Genomic DNA, 13,264 nt, shown 5'->3' on the forward strand with positions numbered 1-13,264 from the left:
TTTTCTCAGCCTATCCGCTAAGAAAAGACAAATATCCATCAGACAGTACTTCTCTCCTCTCCTCTGTTGCCCATGGCCTACACAGTCACATAGCGCAGGAATGTGGGTTGGGGCTTTGGAAGAGAGGCTGTTTATTCAAACCCCCCAACAGGCATCACAGAGGAAGGTCTCCAAGTTACTTTTTGACACAGACAGACATGTAGACAGATATATGCTGCCTTTGAAATGATACAGTATTGATCTGGTAATGCTTGCAGGAGAAGAGAGAAACACCTCAGGCAAGTCAGCATGTCACTCTCACCACAGATGGTTCAATAAGTGGAACAATATTAAAATCTTATTTCTTGTAATATTACAGTAAATGGAAGATCTTTGGTGGAGAGTTGCCATTGATTTTTTACAAACAATCATACTGCTTTGTGGGTGTTTTTCTCTATCTAGAACAAAACATGAATCTGCACACTGGTAAAATGCTACGGAAGTGTTTAATAGGCCAACGTTTTGACCCCAGACTGAGCTTTCGTCACCTACCAGCATCGTTCCAGTGACACCCTTTAAAATGTGATAGAAAGTGTTGTATGAGTTGCCATGTTCACTCCTTTGATTTCTTTGTTGCCAAGCAGTTGCAGTTACAGCTGGGTCTGAGCTGTCATTAATTAGGTGATGGGATTGTAAAAAGGTTTGGGTATACTGTAGAGGTTTTACGAGGGAATGCAATTAGAGTGTCGGGGGGCGGGTCGATGCCTTCGGTATACGATTATGTAACAAGGGAAAACGGCCAAATGTACTCACATGTGGAGTGGTTATTTTGAAGATGATAAGGAAAAGACCATAGAGTAAGAGAGGGCCATAGAGGACCACAGGGGAAGAGACCTATAATTTATAATGACTTACACTTTTACAATACAGATGCCTCTTGGTCTGTGAATGTGAAATGAACCCTACCACCTATTAACGTATCTGATATGCTCAATACCTTGCTCATTCAATCACTGAAAGCCATAGCAGAGATATTGTATTAGCTGACACTCAAATATGCACGTTTTTGTTCACAGAGTTTAAACATTCAGGTGGAGGACGTGCGTATCCGGGCCATTCTGTCGTCATACCGCAAGCGCATCCCAGTGACTGAGGGCTACGTGGAGGTGAAGGACGGGGGAAAGTGGAAGCAGATCTGTGATGTGGAGTGGACCAAGCACAACAGCAGAGTCATCTGTGGCATGTTCGGTTTCCCCGCAGAGAGGAAGTACAACGCCAGAGTCTACAAGTGAGTGAGAGCCAGGACTTTCCTTAACTGAATCCTCTTTGTCCCCTTTGGGGACTTAAGGCCACAATGAGCTCCCTCTGTTTCTTCCTGTCCTTGACTAAAGGGATGGGAGTGTAGAGATTAATACTGTATTCGTCTCTATGGATGGGGCGTGGCAGCAGCAGTGTCCATTATATTGGAGTGTTATGGAGCAGGACAACTGTACTTATAAGTAAGCATGCCTTGTCCGAGCCAGAGTGGCCCATCTCCTGTTTCTGTAGCGTGAGGCCGCCTTATGTACAAGTACATCCCCTGGACAGGACGCTACTGTACATACTGTATGTTTTTCTTGCAAAATGCTTATTATGTCAACTTGAGAGACCTTGTTTTGATCAAGCACAGGCCTTTATTCATCTTCAGACATGTATGTATTAAGGCTGGGGCGGTCAATGTATAATTTACACTTACTCTCCTAGGCCCAGTGCAACAAAGCAGTAAAAGACCCATACCTCATGTTAGTCAAGATTAATTATTGGTACACGACATAGAAACCTTGACTCTTAAGCTCTCCACACACTTCACTCCGTTATTTAGCACGTGTGCGTGCGCTTGGGTGGAATCGAATATTTTGAGGCAACGCGCACCTTTTTGTAACATGATACACTACTACATGACCAAAAAGTATATGGACACCTGCTCATCAACCATCTCATTCAAAAATCATGGGCATTAATATGGAGTAAGTCCCCCCTTTGCTGCTATAACAGCCTCCACTCTTCTGAGAAGGCTTTCCACCAGATGTTGGAACATTTCTGCGGGGACTTGCTTCCATTCAGCCACAAGAGCATTAATGAGGTCAGACACTGATTATGGGCGATTAGGCCTGGCTCCCAGTCTGCATTCCAATTCATCCCAAAGGTGTTCGATGGAGTTGAGGTCAGGGCTCTGTGCAGGCCAGTCAAGTTCTTCCACACCGATCTCGACAAACCATTTCTGTATGGACCTGACTTTGTGCACAGGAGCATTGTCATGTTGAAACAGGAAAGGGTTTTCCCCAAACTATTGCCACAAAGTTGGAAGCATAGAATCATCTAGAATTCATTGTATGCTGTAGTGTTAAGATTTCCCTTCACTAGAACTAAGGGGCCTAGCCTGAACCATGAAAAACAGTCCCAGACCATTATTCCTCCACCAAACTTTACAGTTGGCACAATGCATTGGGGAAAGTAGTGTTGTCCTGGCATCCGCCAAACCCAGATTCGTCTATCGGACTGCCAGATGGTGAAGTGTGATTCATCACTACAGACAACACATTTCCACTGCTCTAGAGTCCAATGGAGGTGAGCGTTACACCACTCCAGCCGACGCTTGGCATTGCGCATGGTAATCTTAGGCTTATGTGAGGCTGCTCGGCCATGGAAACCCATTTCACGAATCTCCTGACGAACAGTTATTGTGCTGACATTGCTTCCAGAGGCAGTTTGTAACTCGGTAGTGAGTGTGAGAGGATTTTTATGCGCTACGTGCTTCAGCACTCGGTGGTCCAGCTCAGTGTGCTTGTGTGGCCTACTACTTCGCGGCTGATCCGTTGTTGCTCCTAGATATTTCCACTTTACAATAACAGCACTTACAGTGGACTGGGCAGCTCTAGCAGGGCAGAGATTTGACGAACTGACTTTTTTTGACAAACTGACATCCTATGACAGTGCCGCATTGAAAGTCACTGAGCTCTTCAGTAAAGCCATTCTACTGCCAATGTTTGTCTATGGAGATTGCATGGCAGTGTGCTTAATTTTATACACCTGTCAGCAACGGGTGTGGCTGAAATATCCAATTCACTAATGTGAAGGCGTGTCCACATACTTTTGTATATGTAGTGTACCTCGCTGGTGTGCGCAATCCTAGACTGTCAAAAATAGCAAGATTCACTTGTGGGCGATAGCAGATGATAAAAACAAAGAAAAATCACGTTGAAAACATCATCACCACTGTTATCTTAAACCAACTGCACATTTGAATAATAGCTGCAAATCACGTAATTTCAAGGTGAACAATTGAGTAATATTTGGTTGAGATTTTAAACAATGAGATTACAGCCTATATTCACACAATCAAAAAGACAGCCATTTCCATTGTATTATCACTATGCTTTCAGACCTCTACATGCTTTGTAAATAGGAAAACCTGCAAAATCGGCAGTGTATCAAGTACTTGTTCTCCCCACTGTATACCGTGAGTGCAAATGAGGTAAGATAAGGGAGTAAACACTCAACTCATCGTGTTTGGAGGACAAAGAATGCTGATTTGCATCCAATGAACACCATACCTACTGTGAAGCATGGGGGTGGAAACATCATGCTGTGGGGCTGTTTTTCTGCAAAGGGACCAGGACGACTGATCCATTTAAATGAAAGAATGAATGGGGCCATGTATCGTGAGATTTTGAGTGAAAACCTCCCTCCATCAGCAAGGGCATTGTAGATGAAAGGTGGCTGGGTCTTTCAGCATGACAATGATCCCAAACACACTGCCCGGGCAACGAAGGAGTGGCTTCGTAAGAAGCATTTAAAAGGTCCTGGAGTGGCCTAGCCAGTCTCCAGATCTCAACCCCATAGAACATCTTTGGAGGGAGTTGAAAGTCCGTGTTGCCCAGCAACAGCCCCAAAACATCACTGCTCTAGAGGAGATCTGCATGGAGGAATGGGCCAAAATACCAGCAACAGTGTGTGAAAACCTGGTGAAGACTTACAGAAAACGTTTGACCTCTGTCATTGCCAACAAAGGGTATATAACAAGTATTGAGATAAACTTTTGTTATTGACCAAATACTTATTTTCCACCATAATTTGCAAATAAATTCATAAAAAATCCTACAATGTGGATTTTTCTGGATTTTTTCTCACTTTTTGTCTGTCATAGTTGAAGTGTACCTATGATGAAAATTTACAGGCCTCTCTCATCTTTTTAAGTGGGAGAACTTGCACAATTGGTGGCTGACTAAATACTTTTTTGCCCCACTGTATGTCTGTTTTTGCCTCTTCGTGCGGTGACGTCGATAGACCAGTCGTGAATTAGTAGGGTTCCAAGTAGCTCTAGGTAGCTAGCAGGCCGCGGTTAGCAGAATGGGCCTGTTGGAATCCTCGGGCAGATTATATTGGTATTCCAGTCGTAGTGGATCGGTGGGGTTCCGTGCCCCGTACCAGCAGTATAAGGGATCTGGATATCGTAGCCCGGGAATGGGCTTCAGTGGTAGCCCAGGAGCCCTAGCCGGGCTAGCTTCAGGCTAATTGGTGCTTGCTCTGTGATGGAAACGCTAGCCAGGAGTAGTCACCCGGGATTGCGGTTAGCTAGTTGCTAAGATCCAGATGAAAATGTTCAGAGATCCGGGGATATGGAGCAAAAACAATAGGTCCATTATGCTCTGAACATTTTCGAGAGCAAGCACCAAAGTCGAGAGCTTTCCATGCTAAAGGTTAGCTGATAACCGCTAGCAGTGGTTTGCTGACTGATAGCTGGTAGCTAGTTAGCTGGCTAGCTTCAGTTGAGGGATTCCAGATCCGAAGTAAATAGAAATACTTTAGAAAAAAAACAGATCCACGCCACATTGGGTGAGGTGGGTTGCAGGAGAGTATTTAGAAGTTGAGGTTTAGGAAAATATTTTTAAAAGATATTCGAAGGAAAAGATATAAAAAGATATATACAAGGGACATGACAGGACAAAGACAAATACGTCTGACTGCTACGCCATCTTGGATTTAGATTCATGTGTTATCAGTGTGCTTCATATAATAGCAGAACCAAATGACTTGTATTGCAGTTGATATTATATAAAAATGATATTGTGCAAGTGATCAACACTGTTTGAGATTCTACACAGAATCGACCTATGCTTGCTATCTTGAAAATGCAGCTTCATATGATTACACAAGATGAAATGTATAGTTACAGTAACCTCAAAATGTGTCCATTGAAGTGTTACTCATTTTCAGGTTGAATGTTACATTAGTTTATAAAATAGCCTTAACTTTAGGTTATTTACTGTATTACAAAAGTAATATTCAATTGTGTTTGTTAAAAACACAACTAAATATCAACATTTAAAGGAGATGTATCTACTGCTTTATAGTTCCATCTGAGCCACTGGTTTAATCCCATTCTTTAACTTTTATTTTTGGTTGAGTTTGAGAGGTGACTCCCAATATATAATTTGTTACCTTGCAGACAAGTTAGTTAATAGGCTATTTATTGTGTTTCAGAAGTGATATAGTGATAAAGAATAGGACAAAATCAAATCAAACTTTAAATGCACATTACATAAAGTTTTATTTGATTTAGTCCTATTCTTTAATTTAGATTTTTGGTTGAGATGGAGACGTGAATCCAACATATAAATTATTTTGTAGACAAACTGGAGTTAAACCTATCGAAGCAGAATATACATCTTCTTCAAATGTTGATATTTGGTTTCATTGACAACCAAACACAATTCACTACTAAATATCATTACATTTGAAATCAACCAGAGCTTGAAACCCTAGGCCAATTCTATTTTTTGCTGAATTCTGGGTTGAAATTAAACAATAGCTGTTGATGACTTTACAAATGATATATAGGCCTAAATAGCATAATTGATAACACATTATTGATAAAGGATGGTCACATTTAATTTCCTCTGTTAAACCTACCATTTGGAGTAACTTACATTGTGAATCTATTTTGTTTTTAAACCTGTTTGGGATAGGGGGCAGCATTTTCACTTTGGATGAAATGTGTGCCCAGAGTAAACTGCCTTCTACTCAGTCCCAGAGGCTAATATATGCATACCATTAGTAGTATTGGATAGAAAACACTCTGAAGTTTCTAAAACTGTTTGAATGATGTCTGTGAGTATAACATAACTCATATGGCAGGCAAAAACCTGAGAAAACCCAACCAGGAAGTGGAAAATCTGAGGTTTGTAGTTTTTCAAGGCTTGGCCTACCAAATACACAGTGTCTATGGGGGCAAGTTGCACTTCCTAAGGCTTCCACTAGATGTCAACCATCTTTAGAAACTTGTTTCAGGTTTCTGCTATAAAGGAGGGGGGAATGGGAGCTGAATGAGTCAGTGGTCTGGCAGAGTGTCTCAGGCTCGTGACGCACGGTCCCGACAGAGTTAGCTCCCGTTCCAGTGCTTTTCTACAGACAATGGAATTCTCCGGTTGGAACATTATTGAAGTTTTATGTTACAAACATCCTAAAGATTGATTCCATGCATCGTTAGAGATGTTTCTACGACCTGTAATGGAACTTTTCTAGTTTTTGTCTGGACGTAGTGCTTGCGCCTCCTGAAGATGGATCACTGGGTTTAATACGCTAACAACAAGTGGCTATTTGGACATAAATGATGGACTTTATGGAACAAATCAGTTATTTATTGTCAAACTGGGATTCCTGGGAGTGCATTCTGATGAAGATCATCAAACGTAAGTTAATATTTATTATGTTATTTCTAACTTCTGTTGACTCCAACATGGCGGATATTTCTTTGGCTGGATTGGGCTCTGAGCTCCGTACTCAGATTATGCTTTTTCCGTAAAAAAAATTGAAATCTGACACAGCAGTTGCATTAAGGAGAAGTCTATCATTAATTCTGTGAATAACACTTGTATCTTTTATCAATGTTTATTATGAGTATTTCTGGGATTTGATGTGGCTATTTGCAAAATCACCAGATGTTTTGGAATCATAACATTACTGAACGTAACGCGCCAATGTAAACTGAGATTTTTGGAAATAAATATGCACATTATCGAACAAAACATTGAGTAACATGATGTCCTATGAGTGTCATCTGATGAAGATCATCAAAGGTTAGTGATTAATTTAATCTATATTCTGCTTTTTGTGACTCCTATCTTTGGCTGGAAAAATGGCTGTGTGTTTTTGTGACTTGGGTCTGACCTAACATAATCATATGTTGTGCTTTCGCTGTAAAGCCTTTTTTAAATCGGACATGGTGGGTAGATTAACAAGAAGTTTATCTTTCATTTGCTGTTTTGGACTTGTTAATGTGTAAAAGTTATAAATTTCTAAAAGATATTTTTGAATTTTGCACGCTGCCTTTTCAGTGGAATGTTGTCGAGGGGTTCCGCTAGCGAAACGCCTGCGCTAGAAAGGTTAACAATCAATTTCACGATCGCACATTGGTAATAGTTACTGACAAAGATCATCGCTAAGCTGGGCTTGGTGTAAACCCTGGATGGGAGACCAAAGTGTAGCTGTAGATAGATCAATGCTCCAGTAGGAGATGCTGCCCAGACTGCTTTTTTTTCTAATTGTGGATATAACATTGAAGATCTGACGTTGTTTTAAAGATGTACTATGCTGAAATTGCTCCGCCATTTCCTGGTTGCTGCAATTCTAGTAGTTTATGTGACAAAACAAGGAAGTATAGTGTAGATAATCATTGTACCATCTTAACCACTGTGAAATATATTTTCCATAACCAAAAATATTGTACTGAAGCTGGTATTGAAGCTGGTTTACAAAACAGGAAGTATAAGACGTAACAACAACAAAAACTAAGAACAAGGAACATAAAAATAGCGCCCATAGAACAGATCTAACGCTTCTAAAAAGTTATATATTGCATCTTTAAAGGTACAAATTAAACATATTTTGTACAAAGTTTGTCTATGTTGAAATGTGGTTACCATGATGACATAATCCTTTGATTGAAATTTTACCCTCAAAACCACTTTGATTACTTTTTTCAAATCCAAGGTATTTTCCACATGACAATATGTTGACAAAATATGTTGAAACAACGTTGATTCAACCAGTTTGTGGCCAGTGGGATGTAATGAAAGTTTAGATTTGTTTTTACTTTACCTCATTTTGTGCCTGCCAGTTGGCTGTAGGCTACTCCGCTAGTAGCTTGCTGGCTAGCTGGCTAAAAACAGCAAGCAAGCTAACCTTTTAGCTTCTCACATCTCCCCCATGTGAAACAATCCGCTGTGTAGTTCAATAATATGCCGTGGCAAGTATTCTTATACTTGCCAGTGTAACCTACAACATTAATCTTTGACTACAGTGCGACACGACCGTTCCACATGACCGTGTTTCTGCGCATGAGCTTAGCTAGCTAACATCGCCAGGACATCGCCTACAAGTGTGATCATGGATTTCTACTGGAGAAGCAGTTTCTAGGCATCTTCATGATAAACCATCTTTGTTGGTACCCTGGGGCTGAACACCTCGCTCTGCAACAGGATCCTGGACTTCCTGATGGGTCAACCCCAGGTGGTGAGGATAAGCAACACGCACTGATCCTCAACACGCAGGCCCCCCAAGGGGATGTGCTTAGTTCCTTTCTGTACTCCCTGTTCACACACTACTACATGGCCACGCACGACTCCAACACCATCATCAAGTTTGCTGACTACACAACGTTAGTAGGCCTGATCACTGACAGCAATGATGCATTCTACAGGGAGGAGGTCGGAAAATGCTTCCAGCATCTCCCTCAACTGCAAGGCCCTACAGAGGGTGGTGCGGACGGCCCAGTACATCACTAGGGCTAAGCTCCCTGCCATCCAGGACATTTATATCAGGCAGTGTATGAGGAAGACCCGGAAAATTGTCAAAGACTTCAGCCAACCCAGTAATATACTGTTGTCTCCAGTACCATCTAGAAAAAGGTACAGGAGCATCAGGTCTCGGACCAACAAGGTCACAGACAGCTTCTATCTTCAAGACATTAGACTGCTGAATAGCTAACCAATGGCTGCTCATCCCCCATCCATCGTCTAGCTGCATTTACTCAATCTGCACTGACTTTATGCACACTCTCAGGTCTCTATCCACACACACTGTCACTCTCTCTCACACACACGCATGCGCACACACACACACACACGCACACATAGCGCTCACACACTTACACACACCTTAGAGGATGCTGGTGTGGGCTCATTATAGGAGGAAGGGCTCATTATAATGGCTGTAATGTAATAAATGGAATGGTATCAAACACATCAAACATATGGAAACCAGATGTTTGACTCCGTTCCATAAATTCCATTCCAGCCATTACATTGAGCCCGTCCTCCTATAGCTCCTCCTATAGCGCCTCTATGCTGCTACTATTTATTATTACTTATCTGGCTGCCTAGTCACTTTTTACCCCTGCCTACATGTATGGGTATATTACCTCAACTTACACCATATCCCTGCACATTGGCCTTGTACAGTATATAGCTTACATTTTTGTATGTTTTATTTCTCATGTGCTTTTATTTTTATCTGATCTAGTGTTGTTTCCATGTTTTTTTAAAGATCCTATTTCTATTTGGTACCTCTGATATTGAACTCTGCATTGTTGAGGAAGAGCTTATAAGTAAGCATTTCGCTTTATGGTCCACACCCCGTTGTATTCTGTCATGTGACAAATAAACTTTGATTTTATTTGAGTTATTCCAGTTTGATATGTATCAGCTAAGAAAAAGATCATCATTTTTGCACTACTGAGAAAAAAACACATGGCTATTTTTACCATGACCAAAATAGCCTAGAATCATATAGTTAATTTCTTCTTTTTGTTTTCATTTTCGTTTTTTTCTTCTACATTACCCTTTCTCGTCGATTCTGCCAACTTAACTGTAATGGTCTGAATTGGTTACTTATTTTGTTTTACTGTATTATTTTTTTTGTTAATTTCCTTAAGACCAAAAATATGCTGATTAAGAGATTTCATATGTAAGGCTGCCACTTGCCGCTATGCTGCAACCCCGTAATTATAGTGCAGATTGGGGGAACCGGGACGGAGGGGGGCTGGTTAAGGGGGGGGGGGATGATTTGTAGAGAGGTTCTTCTGGGTGGGAAGCGGCCAATGAGTGGGTTTCCCTGTGGGTCATGCTTTTTATTTTATACCCATGGGCTTACCAACACTAAAAATAACAATTACATTTTAGATAAAAAAGAATGGTAACACTAGCTATTATCTTCAAAATGAAACTCTGCATACACACACATCAAATGTATCTAACTTAGTGACAACCGATGTGACATATTCAAAACCCTACTATCAGAGCTTATTTCAGTGTGAAGACCAAGATTTTGTTGTCACACTGTATATTGTTTGCATGTACTCAAACAAGAAAGGAACACCAATGCAAGTTTTATATTTCAACATGAATCAATACATGACAAACAGCATACTGTAAGTGTAACAGTATAGACTTTACGCCCGTCCCCTCGCCCCGACCTGGGCGCGAACCAGGGACGCTCTGCACACGTCAACAGTCACCCTCGAAGCATCGTTACCCATCGCTCCACAAAAGCCGCAGCCCTTGCAGAGCAAGGGGAACCACTACTTCAAGGTCTCAGAGCAAGTGACGTCACCGATTGAAACGCCACAAGCGCGCACCACCGCTAACTAGCTAGCAATTTCACATCGGCTACATAAGCACACATACATTAAATATGCAAACATACAGTAAATATATTTTGCATATGCAAAGGAAGAAAAATAGTCCTATTTGTACTACTGTACTGTATGTTAGATCAATTGTATGGAATAGATAAAGAAACTGTCAAAATACAGTAAAATCACAATCATAAGGCAAGAAACAAATACTGTTGTTTGGTCCCGCCACAGATATCCATCAACATCACACGTGATATTCTCCATAGCCAGACAGTGGGGGAAATATCTTCTGGCATGACGCATCCACCCATGACAGGACTCTGCTGGAATGTCACCACAGGCCTCCTCCATTGCCTGGAGAAGGGCCATACCTTCATGGGGTTTGCGACCATACACCTTCCACGCCAGGCTGAAAACAACTCCTCAATGGGGTTGAGAATTGGCAATATGGTGGGAGATAAAGAATTGTAAACCTGGGATAGTCATGGAAGCAGTTGCTGACCTGAGTAGCCCGATGGAAACGTGTGTTGGCCCAAATTAGAACATACATTTGCTGCTCACCTGGCACTCTCTGCTCTGGGTGAAAAAGCTTGACATGTACTGTAAGGTGTTCAGGAAATTAAGGAGATGGGCAGTGTTCTATAGTCCAAGAGTGGCATGGCGGTGGATGACCCCATTTGAGGCTCATAGCTGCGCATATGGTGACATTTCCCCCGCGGTGGCCAGGTACAGTGCATTAGGAAAGTATTCAGTTCCCTTTACTTTTTCTTCATTTTGTTACGTTACAGCCCTCATAAATCTACACACAATACCCCATAGTGACAAAGTGAAAATAGGTTTCAGAAACGCAAATGTCAAAAAACATGAGCTCAAAAGGGAATTAGGTATCATGAATAAAGGCAAATCACCTGGTTGTGACGGTATTCCTCCTGAGGTCTGTTGAGTTCCACTGTTACTTCAAATGATTAATACAGACGTTCACAAAGGTTCATTGGGAAGGGATGTAAGTACAGCACTAATTTTGCATTTTTTTGAATTTCTGTAGTTCAATGCTTCCCTTGTTACAAAATTTATATGACAAGGATAAAATTAACAAACTTGTAGATGGGAAAAGACATGGGACTATCCATATCAAATTTTAAATGGTATTTTCAGGCACTAGCATTTCATCCCATCCTAAATTGGTTTAGACATGATTCTTCAGTCCCCTGGCTGAGTATAGAAAGATATGGCGTCTCCTATTGCCCTGGAAGAGGTGGTCTTCACTGATATATCACTTAAACAATGTAAACTATGCTTTTGTCCTACTATTGCGCACACAATTTAAATTTGATGCCCCATACTCCTTTCACAATAACCCCTTGCGATCTGGAGGGTGGCCTTTTGCATCGCCCCCAATGGTCCAAATATGGAATCCGTACCCTTGCCGATGGTGATGGGTGACTGACCAGCAACCCTAGTTGCTAGGGCAGATTATGGGTACAGTACATGTTTTATAAACATATACTGTAATTTGAAATGGATAATGCACCTGTAAGCCCCCCAACAAAAAATAACAAAACAAATAACAATTAAATAAGATTTATCTCATTGTGGAAATTATGAACCTATGTTTTCTTTACTATCTTTACTTTACTTTCTTTTTATACTGCTCTCTCTTCGTCCGCCCACGTGTTCTCGCACACCCCGAGAGCTTCTGGTCAGCGGGATGGTGGCATAGGGATCCTTATCTCTCCCATGTGGTCATTCTCTCTTTCTCCCCTTACCCATCTGTCTATCGCCTCCTTTGAATTTCATGCTGTCACAGTTACCAGCCCTTTCAAGCTTAACATCCTTATCATTTATCGCCCTCCAGGTCCCCTCGGAGAGTTCATCAATGAGCTTGATGCCTTGATAAGCTCCTTTCCTGAGGACGGCTCACCTCTCACAGTTCTGGGCGACTTTAACCTCCCCACGTCTACCTTTGACCCATTCCTCTCTGCCTCCTTCTTTCCACTCCTCTCCTCTTTTGACCTCACCCTCTCACCTTCCCCCCCTACTCACAAGGCAGGCAATACGCTCGACCTCATCTTTACTAGATGCTGTTCTTCCACTAACCTCATTGCAACTCCCCTCCAAGTCTCCGACCACTACCTTGTATCCTTTTCCCTCTCGCTCTCATCCAACACTTCCCACACTGCCCCTACTCGGATGGTATCGCGCCGTCCCAACCTTCGCTCTCTCTCCCCCGCTACTCTCTCCTCTTCCATCCTATCATCTCTTCCCTCTGCTCAAACCTTCTCCAACCTATCTCCTGATTCTGCCTCCTCAACCCTCCTCTCCTCCCTTTCTGCATCCTTTGACTCTCTATATCCCCTATCTTCCAGGCCGGCTCGGTCCTCCCCTCCCGCTCCGTGGCTTGACGACTCAATGCGAGCTCACAGAACAGGGCTCCGGAAGGCCGAGCGGAAATGGAGGAAAACTCGCCTCCCTGCGGACCTGGCATCCTTTCACTCCCTCCTCTCTACATTTTCCTCCTCTGTCTCTGCTGCTAAAGCCACTTTCTACCACTCTAAATTCCAAGCATCTGCCTCTAACCCTAGGAAGCTCTTTGCCACATTCTCCTCCCTC

The 13,264-nt window shown here is 42.1% G+C and overlaps 1 protein-coding gene across 2 annotated transcripts in view; it reads left to right on the plus strand.

Moving 5' to 3' along the window:
- Positions 1-13,264, plus strand: part of loxl2b (lysyl oxidase-like 2b) — a 76,290-nt gene that overhangs the window by 29,598 nt on the left and 33,428 nt on the right. For both annotated transcript variants that reach the window (XM_046346905.1, XM_046346906.1), the window contains exon 4: positions 1,056-1,267. In XM_046346905.1, coding sequence (XP_046202861.1) covers positions 1,056-1,267 — 212 coding nt within the window. The remainder of the gene's footprint in view (positions 1-1,055; positions 1,268-13,264) is intronic.

Source organism: Oncorhynchus gorbuscha, linkage group LG04, assembly GCF_021184085.1.
Source record: "Oncorhynchus gorbuscha isolate QuinsamMale2020 ecotype Even-year linkage group LG04, OgorEven_v1.0, whole genome shotgun sequence".
NCBI classification, from domain to species: Eukaryota; Metazoa; Chordata; class Actinopteri; order Salmoniformes; family Salmonidae; genus Oncorhynchus; species Oncorhynchus gorbuscha.